Genomic DNA, 19,780 nt, shown 5'->3' with positions numbered 1-19,780 from the left:
GGTCTGCGACCAATTGTATCCCAAATATGAACAGATCCATCATCCCCAGCTGTTGACAAAAGATGTCGACTAAATCGAGAATAATCAAGTACTCTTAGTACCTGCAATCGCATCACCGATACAGATTCATGTTAAACCAAAAAAGATGTTAGTAGAGCGAAAGTTTGGAATTTTCAAAATATTTGACAGCCAATAACCTGCCCATTTGGATCCTTGAGTTCAGCCCGTGTTCCGGAAGCAAGATAATGAAGTATGAGATCCCCCTTCTCGTTGATGGATGCTAAATGTTCATCTTTGCAGTTGTACATTACACCTGTAATTGTGTCAATATGACCACTCAACCGTTTGATGCACCTTTTCCTCTGCAGGTCCCATATTCTGACAATATGCCCACTTCCTCCAGAGCAAAGATATCTAGAACTTTTATTACTAAAGCTGATACAATTTATGGATTCCTACAAAATAGAGAAAAGTAAAAAAATCTTTAAAATGTTTGATATATTATGCACCCATAATTACACAGATAAGAAGTGTTTTTATTACTTAAACCCATGGCCATATTGTCATTTAGGTCCTGTTAGGCATCAATCAGAATTGGTAAGCTTACTAAAAAAATACAGGTATAGTCACCCAGACTGCGAGTATGCACTAATTTGTTCCTAATCACAACAAGGGGAAACAAGGCTCAGGAGCGGTACTTAGCATTACAATGAAACATACAAAAATAACGTAAAGGATTCATATTATTACAATTGCATTACAATGATTAATATTAAAAAGCTCATTTGGACACCATGTTCTAAAATTTGGACAATGATTAATATTAAAAAGCTCATTTGGACACCATGTTCTAAAATTTTCAACCAACTTAAAATTGATAACACTTAAGTCAGCAATTTATCATCTATAAAACAATCTCAACAAGAATATAAAATTCACCAAAAAAATACTAAAAGCTTATGATCACAATTTCATGAAATCAAACCTCAATTCGTGATACCACACCCTTTGTCACAGAGATTGTATCTCCACCAAGTGGATATCCTACAACAGTTACTGAATCATGTGTATCATATAACTTGTTAGTTTGATGAATTATGGAAGAACAACTAGATTAAATAACCCTATAGAAAAGAGAGCCTTAGAAAATGTTAACTGTTGCAACAACTGAACTTCTACTTGATCACACTTCATCACATAAAGATTTGACAACAAATACAGACTTGGCATACCAAAAGTACATATTACCACTGATAAAATTCAAGTGTGGATAATCAATATCTTTATTGTTTCAAAAGAAAACATGCTGCAAGTGGCAAAGCATAAATTCACTTGGAGAAACATGGAGTACGTTGCCTTATGAAAGAACATTATAGATTATATTATAATAGCCCATCATCTACCAGTGATTCAAAATGGAACATAAAATTTCCTCACTTTCTTCACATTGGATAAATACCTAACCACTATGTGACAAGAACCACAAGCAATCTATCAAACTTGGTAACTGGAGTTTGCTTTGATGAACAAAAAGGCTAATTATGGCATTTTGATACACTTAATTCATCAAAATTATAGATATAGAAGTGTAGGCCAGTTATTTACAATTTTCCAGCTCTTCATTATCCTGCAAGTCAGGGATTAAAAAAACAATCATATGTTGTATCATTGAAGCAAAATGCTTATAGGAATTAAAAAATAATTAAGCCAATTCAATGAACAACTGGAGAAGGGCTAATACCAGGTTCAATGATGCATCAAAAGAAACACAAATTACTTATGGAACAGTTGCTTATCATGAAGGAAGAGCAACATTTTTGCAATTCATGAACAACAGCAACCTGAAGGCAAGGCAATTGACCAAAACGAAGTGGTTCAGCACCTTTCCAGAATTCTTCACTCTCAACTGCAAGTAATGCAATGTCGCACTCTATGCCTCTAGCTAAGACCTGTAAATCAGGTTACTGAGAAATTTGGTAACCCAAGATTGAGAAGTCAAGTTCAGAAATAGTAAGAAGAACTAATGCTTTTAAAGGAAAGGAGGTATATAGAAAATCAATACCAGCTATGCCAAAATATTACCAATAGTTTTCAAAAAGATTACAGAACATACTGCAAACACATTCATAAAAACCTGGAATAAGTATTTAACACAAGATTTTAAGATGCTATTTGCAAATATGAATGAAGAAAAAGACAGATGATTTCCAATTACAAGCTCTATCACAATATAATTCTCACAAAGCACGGACCTAAGAATTTCCCACTGTGCTTTGTAATAAGCAGAGATCAAGGGGTCATAGCTATAAGAATCAGGCTTCAGCCCTCTGCTGATCATATCGTCAAGCAACTGCTTTGCTCTGTCTAGCTTACCTTCATGACACAAAGAGTTGATCAAAAGGCTATAGGTAACAGTATTGGGCTTCACACCTGTCTCAAGCATTTCACCAACAACCTTCTCTCCATCTTCCCATCTCTTGTAACTCAACAACCCATGGAGCAAGACGTTGTAGGACATTACATCCGGGTCGCATTCTCTCGAAGGCAAGCTCTTGAGGAACTCGTACGCCGCATCCACCATTCCTTCTCTGCACAGCCCTCGGATTATGGCGGTGTAAGTGTAGTTATCCGGCTGAAGCCCCTGCGACATCATCTCGTCCAAAAATTTCATGGCATCGCCAATCCCTCCCTGCAGCAGCGCCGCCTCGATCAAGATGGTGAAGGTGACAACAGTCGGCTGGCACTTGTCGTCCAGAAGCCTGTCCAAGGCCTCCAGGGCCAGGTCGAGCTTCCCCCTGGTGCAGAAGCAGCCGATGAGAATATTGTAGGTGACGATGTCCGGAGGACAGCGCCGGCTCTTCATCCGACCGAGGACCTCGATAGCCGATTCGATGCGGCCGGCCTTGCAGAAGCCGCTGACGAGCGCGTTATAAGCGAAGACATCGGGCTCACCGTGAGACTCCAGGATGTCCATCACGCGCACGGCCTTATCGACGCTCCTCGAGCTGCAGAGCCCCTTGATTAGCTTAGTGCAGAGGATGACGTCGAGCTTGTAGCCTTTGCCCACCATGTACTCCAGGAAATAGAGGGACTCGTTGAACTTTCCGGCTTTGCAGGAGCGGCTGAGGAGCTTCATGTAGTGAGACTCCTTAGAGTCTAGGGTTTGCGGCTGGGTCGTCTTGGCTTCAGCAGACGCCATTGCCTGATAGCTGCAGATCCTGATAGTAAAAACTCTACATCGACGGCCGATGGAATTCCGGCGGAATGTGGCATGGAGAAGGAGGTGCGGAGCGAAGGACACGCGCAAAGAAATTGACATTTTTTGGGAAGGGGAAGGGGAAGATGAGGCTGAGAGAGATGGTCAGGAGGTTTAGGTTTAGGTTGAGAGAAGCGGCGCGATATTGGTTTAGGTTTGAAAGGAACGAAGTGTTGTAAATTTTGACTAGTGGAAACATTAATTTTTTTTTTTTTGGTTCATTAACATCGGGTTTTAAAAACCGATGTTAAAACCGGTGTCTATTAATAAAAAAAAAAGGCGCTCATAGACATCGGCTAAAAAACCGATGTCTATGAGCGAAAATCTGCGCTCATAGACACCGGTTTTTGGAAAAACCGGTGTAAAATACTCATAGACATCGGTTTTTGCTTAAAACTGTTGTTGTTCCACCGATGTCTATGAGGGTTTTTGTTGTAGTGATAGTACATTCCCACCTGCATGAATAAATACATGGCTGACATATAGCAAGCATATAACAAGCATTGACTATAGGAGAATGCCCTACCACCGATGGTTTCATGGGTAGTCAAGGTAAGCAAATAATAATCACTAATTGCAGGAGAATACTCTACAATAGATGGCCTTGTAGGTAATTTGGGTAAGCAAATAACAAGCACTGATTACAGAAGAACGTTCTACCACGGATGGTCCCATGGGAAGTTAGGGTAAGAAAATAACAAGCACTAATTGTAGGAGATGTCCTGCCATAGATGGTCCCATGGGAAGTTAGGGTAAGCAAATAGTCACTATTTGTGAGCGAACTCGCAACCACGAATGATATCGTGGTTCCAATGTTGCCTGTTGCATGGACAGAGGAGGTGTCGTTGATCGGTGAAGGGTGGCACAGTCGATCGCTCATGTTACCGACTCGTGTCACGGGTGTTGGAGGGGAAAACAACGGAGAAGGAAAAGAGAAATAAAACCTAGGGTTTGCTTAATGAAAACCTCCCTTTATTCAATCAACTCCTACCTTAAATAAGGTATTTCCAATAATACTTTCTATTAATCCGTCTATCCCCCATAAAAATAAAAATAACTCCAAAAAAATCCTACAATTCTAGAAAATTCTATAAAATTATTTCCTTCTTAATTATCAATTATTGTTTATTTATTTTCCTAAATAAATTCAATTATCTCAAATTTTAATCATTTAAAATTCATGTATATATTTTTCGTATATTACAATTTGTTTGTTTTATGTGCACAAGGATTGTCTACCATCTTATATAGGTCAATAAACCGGCGTCTTTTCAAGGGGTGAAGGTGGCAATATCATGCCCAATGATATCCCATTTATTATTTACAGTCTGGTAGTTTTTTGGGCAATTAGAAAGGATTACATTCAAGTAAGGGATTATTTGTGAACCTATGAATGAGCCTCCGGACAATTGGTCAATTATGAAAAATTTGCTCTTACCTTCAACCCAAGTGCCTTAGAGAATGATATAAATGACATAAAGGTCATACTCTCAATAGAAGTGGTTGGGGGTCATGATATATATTTGGAACTTCCGACTTTTCTCTGCGACACAAAAGGCTTCAGTTCACCTACTTGAGGGAGTGGATCTGCAAAAGATTAGAGGGCTAGTCTGCGTGGTTTTTTCGATGGGGGGATGAAAAGCACTAATTAAATTGGTGTTATTGACAATACCCTCTTATGTTATGTCATGCTTTAGATTTTCTGTTTCTATTTGCTAGGGTATCAAACAAGCTTGCATAAAATTTTGGTGAAAGGATAAAGCTGCCAAGAGAGAAGTGGCATGGTCATCACCGGATGCATTATACAAACCAAAGGAACATGGAGGGATAAACTTTCATTATCTTATATCATTTAACAAAGCTTTGTTGGCAAGACAGGTATGGAGGATCGTTTAAGCTCCATAATCATTGGTGGCCCGAGTATTAAGGGGAGGTACTTTAAGCATTCAGATATTATAGGAGTTAATCTTAGGTCAAACCCCTCTTATGTCTAGAGATCATTGTTGTGAAGTAGAGATTTGATTCAGAAAATATTGTGTTGGTGAGTGGGGAATATTCCTAAGGGAGACTTGCCAAGGCAGACTTGTAAATTCCATGCATTCCTTCTTTTTAAAAACATGTTTAATAAGTTATGGACCCAACGACTAGAGTATCAAGCTTCATCACAGATAGAGATTTATGGGATGAACATGTTGTTCATATGAATTTTTCAATCCAGGAGGCTGACGTAATCCTTAATATACCATTGAACCACAAGGGATGCGAGGATATCAAATTTTAGTAGGGAAGTCCCAAATGTCTATATACAGTTAAAGCTGGGTATCTAATGGAGAGGAATTCATTGAGGCCACCTCCTTTCCAATCCTCTCATATGACAGAGTCATGGTGGAAATTTATATAGCGGTTCCAAATTTCACCAAAAGTCAAGATTTTCTTGTGGCGAGCAACTAAAGATATTATTCCTACAATAGACAATCTAAGTGCTAAGCATGTTTGGATGGAGGATTGTTGCCCCTTATGCTAGTTCCATAGTGGGACTACAAGTCACTGCATATTGTTCTGTTCGGTGGTTTGACATGTTTAGAAACACACTCAGTTCTAGGCTTTCTGAGTAAGGGTCGTATAACCTCTTTTATGGATTGCAGATTCTATTTAGCGATGATGGTGTCCAAGGAGAAGTTTGAAATATTTACTATGCTAAGTTGGGTGATGTGGGGCAAGGTATGTAAGCGGACTTATGGATCGAATGGTAGAGCATTGTGTTGAATCGTTAAGATGCTAGAGGGGGGTGAATAGCATTCGTCACTTTTTCGAAAGACATAAGAATACGAAGCAGAAAAGAATCATGAAAGCATAAATGCTAGCACAAGTAGTTTTACTTGGTTTGGAGCCTTCGACGACTCCTACTCCATGGCTCGCACTGTTGAGTGCTTTCATTAGGCAATCACTATAATCACGAAGCAATTATAAAATTTAAGTACAATTGTAGGAATTAAATTATACCGACAATACAACTTTAAAAACTTGAGCGCGGGTTGTCGGTGAAGCTTTTAGGTATCCCAGAGACCTTTTCGGAGCAGCGCGTGAGTAAGAAAGTTGTAGCAATTGTTGTCTTAAAACTGCTAGTCAAAGGCTACTTTTATAGCCCCGTTCGGGTGCTTGGATTCCCTCCCGGATGCTTGAACTGTGTTGTCATCGCGATCTCTTATCGAAACTTCATCCTTGAAGCTTATCCACCTCTGGACCCCCGAACCCCCTTAGGGCGCCTAGACCGCTGACGTGGGTCGGCCAGTTATTGCACTCCAATTCAACACAAAGATAAAATTTCTCTTGTCCAGGCACCTGGAGCAACTCTGGGCGCGCGGACCGCCCAGGTGCCTGGCCAGGCACCTACCCAGGGCACTCCTCATCAAAACTTACCCGAGCGCCCAGACCAACTCCGGGCACTCGGATCCCTTTCGGACGTCTAGACCACCCTTGTTTTTCAGCTTCTTTCCTGCAATAAAGAATTAGTCCAAGTAAATAAAAACTATCCTGTAAAATAAAGTTAGCATATTAGAAATATAATCAATTTATGACTTAGATCCTATCTTTTCAAGACCAGGATCTAGTCATAGTCTCAGCTTAAACTTCCCAAATGGCTCTAAGTCGGACTTCCCAAATGGTCTCACCGGGACTCGTCCTCACTGGATCTCTTTCCTCTAGTGACTTACCCCACCTACCATTTGCAGACTTCCTTGATGTCAAGTCCCTTGACCAAGACTTCCTGCCAGATCTCAACCAATCTGGACTTCAGTCAATTGTCAATCCAACCGGACTTTCTTCTATCAGATTTCAACCAATCTGGACTTTGTGTCAACTATCAACCTAGCTGGACTTCAGCCTGGTGTTTCGATCCTCTAGACCCATCAAATCCTGCACACTTGGTAAAAATGTTAGACAAATAATACGTCTAACTTTAACCTATATGTCATACATCAAAACTTGATTATCAGTGCAACATGCACCAACAATCTTCTCCTTTTTGATGTAATGACAACTTGGGTTAAAGTTAGAAAAGCAACAAATGCAAACATGCATCAAACATGTAATGCACTTTAAGTTTATTTTTCTAAATTTGAGTAAAGTGAGTTAATTTTTCTAACCTAACCCACTATTCTCTCCATTTGGCATACATCAAAAAATAATGCATATAAGTATACCAAAGTAAAAAAAAATTCAAAGGTAAAGTTTTTGCATAAAAACTTGCAGGTTGATTGTAGGGAGGAGTAAAATTTTGCAAGGTATTTTCAAAAATTATTTTTCAAAATGCCTATCAAAGTAAGTTTTTTAAAAATAATTTATACAATAGTTTTCATTTTACACAATATTTTCAAGGAAATTTTCAAAGTAATTAAGGAAATCTTGAAAGAAAGTTTCAAAATTTTGCAAATGGTCTTCCAATGTTTGAAAATTAAATTTTTTAAGAACAAAATATTTTACAAAGATAACCTTTACAAGGATTTTATAAAACTTTACAAAGTGTTTTCGAAAACATCTTTAAAAATATTTTTTATTTTATTTTTCAAAATAGATATTTATAAGATTTGTTTCAAAGCAAGTTTTGAAAGAAAGTTTTGAAAGTGTTTTGCAAAATATTTTTCACAAAGATTAAGTAAAGTAATTTTTAAAGTTTATTTTTTAGTACAACTTTTGAAAGAAAATTATTCAAATTAAATTTTGAAATATCTATTCAAAACATTTTTTTTAAAAAACTTTAAGTAAGTTTCAAAATTCTTTTTTTTTTTAAACTACAGTTTGCAAACAGTAGTAAGAAGACAAAAAATTTTGAAATAAGACATTTTGAAAGTAGTTTTTAAATATCATCTCTTTAAACCTGATATTATTTAAAAAATAATATTCATCTAAAAATTATTCTTAAATATGTAACTATTAGTTACTAATTAACTATCAGAAGATAACAATTTTCAATTAGTTAGTCAACTTAAGTACTAATGTCCAATTAGAAATTTACTAAAAAATGACTAGTTAACTTGATCAATACACTGTTATATTTATAGCCAAGACTTATTTGGATGCACTAATATAAACATCTAAGTCCATACAAAAAGCCTACTCATTTCACACCATTCTAAGTTTTTAAATACACAATCAAGGTAGGCCTAGTGTGTTTTTGAGATGCTCGTTACCTATATCTATAGGATCATGCTTTCTAGGGGTTCGATCTAGACTAAGGCCAAAAATAAATTTTAAAAATATTAAGGAAATGGGAATGTTTAGAAAACATAAGTAATGAATTTTCCTAGAATTCACAAATCACTTGAAAATTTATTTGATAATAAGAGTCCTAGTCTATTATGCACATTCATAGTCATCTTCGTAGGTTACTAAATTCATATTCTGGTAGTGATTTAGTAAAAATGTCAGTCAGATTTGACTTGGACTCAACATAGTTGAGTTTAATATCTCCTTTGACAACGTGACCTCTAATGAAGTGATGTTTAATTTTAATATGTTTGGTTCATGAATGATACACTAAATTTTTAGTTAAGTTGATTGAAATAATATTATCAATACGGATTTTTACATTTTTACATTCTAAGTTAGAGTCTTTTAATGTGTGCATCATCCATAATAATTGTACTATACACTCATCCATTGCTATGTACTCGCCTTTAGTAGTAGATAAAGTAACACGGTATTATTTTCTACTAAACCAGCTGACAAGTGATGGCCCAAGTAATTAACATCCACCACTTATACTTTTATGATCTAGTTTACAACTAGTATAGTCTAAGTCAAAGTAACCTATAAGTTCAAAATTAAGTGTTTTAGGGTACCCAATTCCTACATTTGGTGTGCTTTTTAAGTATCTAAAAATTCTTTTTACATTAGTTAAGTAGGATTCCTTAGCATAAGTTTAGTATCTAACACACATACTAACTGCAAATAAAATATCAAGTTGACTTGTAGTTAAGTATAAAAGGCAACCTATGATATTCTTATAATATTTTAGATCTACTTGTTTTCCATTTAGATCACTATCTAAAGTTGTGTTAGTCGCCATTGGTGTTTTTATTTATTTGGTATTTTCTATTCCAAATTTTTTAAATAATTATTTTATGTATTTTTGTTGGTAAATATAATTTTCTTCATTTGTTTGTTTAATTTGTAATCCTAAGAAATAAGTTAGTTTACCTACTAGGCTCATTTCAAATTCTTATTTCATTAAGGTTATAAGTTCTTGCAAAAATTCTAAGTTTGTTAAACCAAAAATTACATCATCTACATATACTTGGACTATGAAAATATCTTATTTAAGTGATTTTACAAATAAAGTTGGATCAATTTGACCTTGGTTGAATCCTTTGAAAATTAGATAGGAAGTTAACTTTTCATACCAGTCTCTAGGCGCTTGTTTAAGACCATACAAAGCTTTGTTTAGTTTAAACACATGGTCAGGGTGATCTAGACTCTCAAACCTAGGTAGTTGACCTACATAGATCTCTTCTTTTATTAGCCCATTTAAGAAGGCAGATTTAACATCTATTTGATAAAGTTTAAATCCTTTATGGGTTGTATAGCTTAGTAGCGTTCTAATAGACTCAAGTCTGGCTACTGCGGCATAGGTTTCATCATAGTCAAATCCCTCTACTTGACTAAACCCTTTAACTACTAGTCTAGCTTTATTTCTAACAATTTCCTCATTTTTACTTAGTTTATTTCTAAATATCTATTTTGCTTCTATAACCTTTTTATGATCAAGTAATAGTACTAAATCCCACACTTTATTTCTTTCAAATTAGGCATATTCTTCCTGCATGGCAATAATCTAGTCTGGGTTAAGTAGGGATTCTTCTATTATTTTGGGTTCAATCTTAGAAATTAAAGATATTTGACTTAGGTTTCTAATGATGATCTAGTTTGAACCTTAGTTCTAGGTCTCCTATTATTTGTTCAATTGGGTGGATTTAGTTTGTGTTTCTTGTGGTTGATTTTGTTCACCTTTGTGATCGTCTATTTGATTTGGGTTTTCACTTGCTCCCCTCATATCAATGTTAGCTCTAACAAATCAATTGGTTGGTATTGAGGTTAAGTTGAGTTGGACTCTTTAGAGTTAGTAATTTTGTCTAATTTTACATTGGTTGGTTCCTCAATTCTTAGAGTAGTTTTATTGTAAACTCTATATCCTCTACTATTTAGAGAGTATTCTATAAAGAGTCTATTTTTTACTTTTGAGGTAAATTTTTCTAAATATTCTCTTGTGTTTAATATGTAAATTGGGCATCCAAATACCCTAAAGTATTTAATATTAGATAATTTATTATAGTAAATTTCAAATAGGGTTTCATTATGTTTCTCATTTATTAGTGTTATATTTTGTACATAGCAGGTTGTACTAACAGCTTCTACCCAGAAGTATTTTAGTAGTCGGTATTCATTAAGCATTGTCCTGTGGCTTCTTGGAGGATTTTATTTTTTCTTTCAACTATTTCATTTTATTGAGGTGTATTAGGACATGAGAATTCTTGATGTTACCTATTTTCTAATCAAAATTTAGTAAACCTATGATTTTTAAATTTTCCACCGTTATCACTCCTAATTCTTTTGATTTTTGAGTCTTTTTATTTTCAGTTTGATCACAAAAAATCACTAAATATTTCAAATATTTCATTAATAAAATAGGAGCAGTAATTAGATCTTGTCTCTCGAGACCAAGATCTAGTCAAAGTCTCAACTTAGGTTTCACAAATAGACATAAGTTGGACCGACGCCTATAGTTGCCTCAACTGGGAATGCGTCCTCACTAGATCTCTCCTCCAGTTGCTTACCTTCACTTACCACTTACAGTTGCTTGACTTGCCTTTGACCCACCAGGTCTTCCCGCCAGTTGTTATGTCCCACGGATCCAACTGGACTTCGGCTGATTGTTAGGTCCCGTGGATCCAACTGGACTTTCCGTTAGATATCGGACTCCGCAGACCTATCTGGAGTTCCCACCAACTATCAAGTCTCATGGATGTAGCTGGATTTCAGCCTGGTGTCAGGTCCTTCAGACCTATCAACTCATACACACTTGGTAAAGTAATTAGATCACAAAACACTCTAACTTTAATCCACTTGTCATTCATTAAAACCTGAGTTAGATCATTAATGTAAATTACACCAACAAGTTCCACTAAGCCAAATGCACCAGGTCGAAATCATATCTTCCTAGACATGTATAGATAGAGCTTTCTTAACCTATTATCATCCAAAACTTCTCCAGTATTGTTTGTCAAGTTAAACTTTTGTCCCTAATTAAGCTAGTTCTAATTATCCAGCAGGGTAAACTATTATTTTGGAGGTGGTGACTAATTTGGAGCCTCCCCCTGAATCATAAATTTTCCTTTTAAGTTTTAGTTTTGTGTCAATTTATTTTATAGTTATAATAAACTTGATTATAAGTTAAGTTTAGATTGAATTTGTAGTTATTTGATTTAAATTTAGTTTTTTAATTTGAATTTGATTTGTTGGATTTCATTTTACATTTTAGGTTTGGGTTTGAATTGGTTAGTTTATTTTGATTTAGTTTTAGATAGTGAATTTTATTTTTAGATATATAAAATTGACTGAGTCCTACTTGCTTGGTTAGACAAGTTTTTTGAACCCAAGTTTTGGTTTGATTGTTATTTTAACTTATTAATGAGATGAAAGTTTTATTTGTCGAGTTGGACTTATATCTGAGCCAGATTTATTCTATACAACGTTTTGTAATTAAGGATTAAATATAAATTCTTTGATCTTGTGGTAAAGGTTTCTAATAATCCTTTAAGTTTATTGTTTTCACTTTTTAAAATTATATTTTCCTCTTCAAGTTTTATAGCTTGATTTGAATTTCTATTTTCAATTTGATTATTAATTTATTCCTTCAGGTGTTGTTCCTCAAGGAGTGTTTCAGTTTGTTTTACAGATTTAATTAATTTTTTATTAAGACATGTAATTTTTTAAAGAATTTTACAGTTAGGATAGATGACACCTCATTTGAACCTTCATAAATGAGTGCAGACTCATGGCTTGATTTGTATTTGGACTCTTCTTCTTGATCTAAGTCGTTTTTCGATTCAGGTCCGATTATCATGAGCGCGAGGTAGTTGGCTTACTTCCGATCTTCTATGTCTGATTCTTCTGAGGAGGATTCATCCCAGGTGGCATGGAGTGCCTTTTTTTTCTCCATTTTCTTAGACTTATCCTCCTTTTGATTTGGACACTTGTGCTTGAAATGCCCCTTTTTGTTACATCTAAAGCACGTCATCCTCACCTTTGTGTCATTGGATGTAGATTTGATCACTTCTTGTAAGTCTTTCTTTGAAGTTGTTCTTCATTCTAGTGAATATTTTTATGACCATGTTCAATAGTTGTTCTTCTTCATCGGCTTTTGAGTCAGATTTATCTTCTGACTCAGGCTTAACCCAAGTTCTAGTCTTCTTGGCATTAGTTTGTTCATATAATTCTAATTCACAGAATAATTCATCTAACTTTAGTTTAGAGAGATTCTTCGAAACTTTATAGGCATCTAATATAGATGCCCATAGTACATTTTGAGGAAAGGAGTTGAAAGTGTACCTTATCAAATCGCAATTCTCACGTCGATGCCCGATTAGGTGAAGACCGTTCATGATATTCCTTATTCTAGCATGGAGTTGACTTGTGATCTCACCATCCTACATTTTAATGTTAAATAAACTGTTCAAAAGTAAGTCTCTCTTAGTTACCTTTGAGTTGGTCGTGCCCTCGTGTAATTCGACCAGCTTGTCCCATAGCTCCTTCACATTCTTGTGCAGGCCGACGCAGTTCAATTCTTCTTTTGTCAAACCACACTGAAGTGTATTCAGTGTCTTTGAGTCGATCTGGGCCTTCTTCATGTCTTCTAGATTCCATCTTTCTGGGTCTCGAGAGGTACTTTTGTTGCTTCGTCTACCGATGCCTTGAATCCTTATCGGATGGTGAACCATTGATCGATATCCATCTTCAGGTACACCTCCATTCTTCTCTTCCAGTAGGGGAAGTCATCCCCACTAAAAAGTGGAGGGTGAGCAGTGTTGTAACCTTTACCTTGTGCCATTAACGATAAAGCCTTGCACAGAAAAAATAAACTAACAAAGAAATCCCAAGACTAGGTCTTGGATTAGTAGTGTGGGAGATGATAAATACAAAAAGAAACTCAATTGGTGTTGCACCAATTCAGAGTATTTTACAACACGAAAAACTTGTCCAAAAGAGGTGATTGCACCAATTTGAACTAGGACAAAAATCTTAAAATCGAAAAAAGAAAGAAAATAAGAAAATCCCCTTTACTTGATTGGTGGTTGCACTAATTCAGAGCGGAACCTCGCTCTGATACCACATGTTGGATCGTAAGCATGTGAGAGGGAGGGTGAATAACGTGATTTTGAAAACATTCTTTTCTTTTAAAAAATATTAAGTTTGCAATGGAAATAAAAGTAAGGAATAAAAGCGAGAAAAAGAAAAGACAAGCATTGACACAAATAATTTTTTACTTGGTTCGGAGCCTTTGATGACTCTGACTCCAAGGCACGCACTCATTAAGTACTTTCGGTGGGTAATTACTATCAATTAGAAAATGAGTTACAAAATAATGGTACACGAATTGTAAAAGGACATATTACTGACAAGTAGAAAATATGAATAGAATTCCTTAATAGTAGGTTGACAGAGAAGCTTTTCAGGATCGTCGGAGCTTTCTCAAAGCAGCATGTAAGAACGAGAGTTGTAGCAAATGTTGTGTTGAAGTTGTTGGTCGAAGGCTATTTTATAGCCCCATCTGGGTGCCTAGACTATGCTGATATCTCAAGCTCTCGTCAAAACTTTATCCTCGAAGTTTATCCGCCTCTGGGCGTTCGAACCCCCTTCGGGCGCCTGGACTACTGACGTAGGTCGACTAGTTGTTGCTCTCAAACTCGGCACGGAGATAAAATTTCTCTTGTCCGGGTGCCTGGAGCAATTCCGGACACCCTAACTGCCTGCGTGCCTGGCGAGGCACTCGCCCATGGTGCTCCTCGTTGAAACTTACCCGAGCGCCCGGACCAACTCTGAGCACCCTGATCCCTTCCAGGCACCCGAACCACCCTTGTTTTTTCAGCTTCTTTCCTGCAACAAAGAGTTAGTCCAAGCAAACAAAAACTGTCCTATAAAACAAAGTTAGCACATTAAGAATGTAATCAATTTATGACTTAGATTCTGTCTTCCCAAGATCAAGATCTAGCCATGGTCTCAACTTAGACTTCCCAAATGATTTTAAGGTGGATTGCACCTGAAGTTCCACCGGGACTCATCCTCACTGGATCTCTCTCCTCCAGTGACTTACCTCACTTATCATTTGCAAACTTCCTTGATGTCAGATCCCTTGACCCACTAGTACTTCTTGCCAGATTTCAACCAATCTAGACTTCAGCCAGTTGTCAATCCAACTGGACTTTCTTCTGCTAGATGAGGGAGTTTTTCCACATTTATTTTGAATCATTTAGCGATGCGTTAAACAATACGTGTCACCAAACGAAGGCCTTCAATGACACGCACATCACTCCACGTCACTAAAAGGTAGCACAAATCCCCCCTCCCCCCTTTAATTTGGATCATTTGGCGACACAACACAAAAAACATGTCGCCAAATGTGACACTTTGGTGACGCATTCTACATTCAACATCACTAATAGTACTGGGAATTTTTCCTACCTCAAATCGTGGCCATTTTGCGCTGTAGAGATATTAAGTGTCGCTAAAATAAAATTCGAGATTAAAAATTTTTCCGATATATGAAAAGATCTTGCTCTAATCCCATCTATGAAAAGTCCTCGCCCAAGTTGTTATGGTGAGATAGCGAGGTCAGAATCGCTTGCAAGGAGGTTGGCCCTTGTCTAGAGAGCTTACACTAGAAATAAGGATTTTTAAAGATCCATCTTTTGAAACAAAATTAAAATTTGTTTATTTTAATAAATCATAAATGAATTTATTTAAAACAAGCTATTTTTTCTAAAAAAAAATTATAGATCAAAATAAATAACATATGAAAACAAATCTTATACGAAATTAAAATTAGAAAGAAATTTATTAAATAATTCTTATTTTATTTTAATAAATTAAAACCCTATGTGAAAGTATTCTCTTTTTTAAAAAATTAAAAAATAAAATAAATATCATTTGAAAACAAATTAGAAAGAAATTTATTAAATAATTATTGTTTTATTTTATTTTAATAAATTAAACCCCTATTCACCTTTCGAGTATTCCCTTTTAAAAAAAATTAGTCCCCGGACTATGGTGTCGCGGTAGGATATTCAAGTTATCAACTAGGCACCCGTAATTCGATCCCCAACTATGACGTATTTGGAGAAATTTTTTCTCCAAATATGGGGCATAATCAAAGGATGCTGGGCTTTTTGGCTGGCTGCCGCATGCGCTTCCCGATTTATCCTGATGACCTGTGGAAAACTTCCGTGGGGGCAGACCGGTCACCCCAGGGATAGTCAATGAGGCTAACTAAGATTATCATTTTTTATTTTTAAAAATTTATAAATCAAAATAAATACCATTTGAAAACAAATTAGAAAGAAATTTATTAAATAATTCTTATTTTATTTTATATTAATAAATTAAAACCCTATTCTCTTGAAACCTGGTTTAAATTTGTTCGTTCGTGCATTCTCGTCGTCGTCGATTTCTTCTCTCCTACACATCTTGCTCACTGAGGATCTCCTACTCTCTCTCAATAGGTAATCCTTAGTTTATTCTTCTTCCTTGTACTGTAATGTTGCACGCTGCAGACGTGCGCGACCAATGGCCTCTTTGTCGGCGCGCGACCAAATCGTTATGACCTATTGCCACCTCCTTGGTCGCAGATGTGCACGACTAGTGGCCTCTTTGGTGGCGAGCGACCAGTGGCCTCTTTGGTGGCATGTGACCAAATCGTAGTGACTTGTTGCCGCCTCCTTGGCTACAGTCGTTGCCACCATTAGTTTTCTAGCCTTATTGATATATATGATGGTTTTTACAATTACCAGCCTTGCTTAATCTCGCATATTAGTTTTTCTACTAAATTAATCTACAAAAATAGAAATATGAATGCATTTTGTGTGGCCTTGCTTATTCTCGCATATTGATTTTTCTACTAAAATTTCTATTAAATGCTCTTCCGCTTGTGTACAGATTGTTGGATATGATTTTGCAAACTAAAATCTTGGTGCCATCGATCATTGAAAGTCAAGTTTGACTTCAAAATCGAAATCTACGTTTCACGTAGATAAATATGGACTATTAATTTGCTCAAAATCGATTACGGGTGAATGAGAAATTAATTGTTCAAAGATGTGCTCAAATTAACATTAAGGAAAAAGATAGGGTTTTTGTCCAACATCGTTAACCAGCGAGAGCCGGCGTTTCCTTATATGTGTTGCTGTGTTAATGTTGTTACTACAAAAGCACAGGTGCTCTCTACCCTTGGGCGAGCAGGTGCTCGCACTTGCGAGCCCGCCACCCGCGCAATGGGCGCTTTGTTGGCGCACTTTGCACTTCGCATCGTCGCGAGGAGCTTTAATTTATGCTCCATGTGGCGGTGACATGGCATGTCAGGTGACAAGGTAGTGCCTATGTGGCACGTGATTGTGTAGAGAGCAATGATTGGATTGGGCGAACAGATGATGACCGTCGGATCAAAGATGAGGACAGATCACAAGTAGATGCGATATGGAGCGTCGGATTCTAATCTGGCGTTGAAGATGAAGGCTTGATCTGAAGCGTCAGATTAAATGTTGTAATCTGATGGCTGAGATCAAGATGAGATCTGAAGAGTTATAACTCTTCAGATCAAGGGACGATATCATATCAGAATCTGAAGAGTTATATCTCTTCAGATCGATTAAAAGTCGTCTCAAGAGTTATATCTCTTCAGATCTTATGGCTGAGATCAAAGGACCTTTAAAGGGTTATACTCTTTCAAAATGAACGATCCAGATCAGTCCAAACCCAAGGGTTACTTACCTCTTCACACAATATAAATAGATCCCTCTCCTTCTTGAAAATCATTCATTCGAAAAGCATTTGCATTCAAACCATTCTTCCATCTCTTGCATAAGAAAAGTCCAAAAAGCCTACGAGAAGGTTCGTCAGTCTCGAAATTTGAAGTGCTACTATTTCGAGACGTCGTCGTTGTATCTTGGGAACGAATTGCTGCTATCCGTGAGCACCGTAGCGGAGCAATATCATTTTACGGAGATAGTGTCGAACACTAGCCTGGACGACAACTCAATTTGCTTCCTTTCGACAGCAATCTCCCGGAAGTCCCGACAGTCGACTAAAATCGACTATGTCAAATACCGAGGAGGAAATCCAGAGGCTCGAGGACCTCACATAGATTAGATGTTACCTACATCTTAATATTTTTTAATTGTTCTATATATTTTGAATTGGCTCCAGTTTCATAAAATGACGATTGACAAAAGGTGGATGAGTTTGACGAATCAAATCTCTTATGAATACAAAAATGGTGTTCAGATGTTTGTAGCATGTGATGATATCGAATCAACCGAGGTTATCAATATTGATCATTTGCAATAAAATATAGGTGATTTTGTAGTTGATGATGATGATTTTGAAGATGACACATTAGAAGAATATGATGAAAAAGATGACGGTACTATTGAAATTGACGATAATGATAGTATTGACATTGAAACTAATGGCACAACTTCAGAAGAAGTAAGAAATATATTTACATGAATTAATGTTTGGTTATTCTATTCATGTTGTATATATATTCCATTTATTCATGATTTATGATTGCATTCATTTATGCATGTTATTAATTTTTCTTTTTTTTTATAGGATGTTTAGTTTGGATGGTAATAGTTCAGGTGCTAATGAGGGTGGATAAGGAGGTGATGGAAGAGGTAGACAAACAACATGGAGACAACAATTTTGTAGTAGAGTTCTCAAGAAGGCATTAAAAAAGCAAAAAGAAAAAGAGAGATAAATTGAAGGTTGAATTTGAAGAGCATATCAAGGGTAGTCTTGGAGAAAATGAAAAATGTTTAATAACTTGATAGCTCAAATAGTTCAAGACATAATATCTCCTCATATTATGTGTTGGGAGGATGTCTCTTTAGTCGAAAAACAACTCATCTTTGACCATCTTGATGTAAGATTTAAAAAATACATTATGTTCTTTAATGTATTATGTTCTTATTATATAATAATTTATGTATTTATGAGTTTTTTTTTTTGGAAAAACAAATTTGAATATGAAAAGACGAGCTTGGTGATGGCGGATGTAGAGCAACTTGCCATGAGAGCTATTCGAGAAGGAAGGTGTAAGATGAGGAAGCACTAGAAGCAACTCGGGGGATTGAGAAATAAATTAAGATGCACCAAAGAGGAAGACGTACAAGGGAGTAAGCCAAGATGATTGAGATTTTCTTTGTAATTATTTTGGCACAAAAAAAACAAATGGTTAGTAATAATTAAATTAGTTGACAAATATTTTTTTATTGTTACTTGCACTAATATTATCTTTTTATAGGAAATATCTAAAACAATACTAATAATCAATTTAATAGGCCACTTGAAGCTGCCCATGGACTGAAGACTATGGTTCAACATTATCACAAAGTTGTAAGTTTTATTTGAAAATAAAATTTCTTATCAATTTATATGATAATAAATTGTTTTATTTTTTAAGACTGATCCTGTGATGGGAGAGCATCCAAGTGTTATCGACACCTTCGAGAAATTTTTTCACAAAGGAGGACAATGGAAAAATGATTGGGTTGCACAAAAACATGTATCTTTTATTATGTTATCAATGGTGAGCATTGGAAACATGTAAGTATCTTTTCTACCCTTCTATTTCTTATGATGCATTTCAAGTTATTCCTACTGTGTTGGCTATTGGCAGATGCCAATATATGTTGTTCCATTTTTGTTTCCAACACTTCCTATTTGTTATTTTATAGATAAACACTTTATTATTTTATACATAAATATAGGAAGATGAAAATGATCATTTTTTATAATGTATAAACAATTTCCACTCTTAGTCCATTAACTATCAATTTTGTTTTTCTACACCATTAATTACTATTGCATATGTTATTTAGTTCTATTCTTTGTCAATGTCTATGTATGTCTTGTAATGTGTATTTATACACCTTGAGAGTCTCTTCACCAAAGTGAGGAACTTATCGTGCATTAGATGTATGCACACTTTGAATTGTATTTATTATGATACATTATGTTGGTACATTTCTAAATTCAGGATACTAAATGCTTATTCTAAAGTACCTTCAAAGCCTAAGGTGACTTATAAAAGGAATTTCTGCTATTAACATAGAATTGGCTAAGACTCTATATACCTAATTACGTAATAGATGTTCGAATGTTTCTATTGCTTGCATGTTTCTTAATGTTTTGTTTTAAGAATTCTGATTAATGAATATCTATACATAATACTTACTACTTGATTTGATTGTA

General features: G+C 35.7%; 1 protein-coding gene across 1 annotated transcript; it reads right to left on the bottom strand.

The window, feature by feature from the left end:
* Positions 1-1,597: 1,597 nt before the first annotated feature.
* Positions 1,598-3,199, bottom strand: LOC122048313 (pentatricopeptide repeat-containing protein At3g04760, chloroplastic-like). Its single transcript, XM_042609900.1, has 6 exons — positions 2,431-3,199; positions 2,216-2,373; positions 2,114-2,134; positions 2,063-2,065; positions 1,842-1,949; positions 1,598-1,627 (listed from the first exon to the last, which is right to left on the bottom strand). The coding sequence occupies exons 1-6, from the start codon at positions 3,197-3,199 to the stop codon at positions 1,598-1,600; spliced, it is 1,089 nt and encodes a 362-aa protein (XP_042465834.1).
* Positions 3,200-19,780: the final 16,581 nt, after the last annotated feature.

This window comes from Zingiber officinale, chromosome 2B (assembly GCF_018446385.1).
Source record: "Zingiber officinale cultivar Zhangliang chromosome 2B, Zo_v1.1, whole genome shotgun sequence".
Taxonomy (NCBI): Eukaryota; Viridiplantae; Streptophyta; class Magnoliopsida; order Zingiberales; family Zingiberaceae; genus Zingiber; species Zingiber officinale.
The sequence above is the reverse complement of the archived record's forward strand: the minus strand, read 5'-3'. Positions and strand labels throughout refer to the sequence as shown.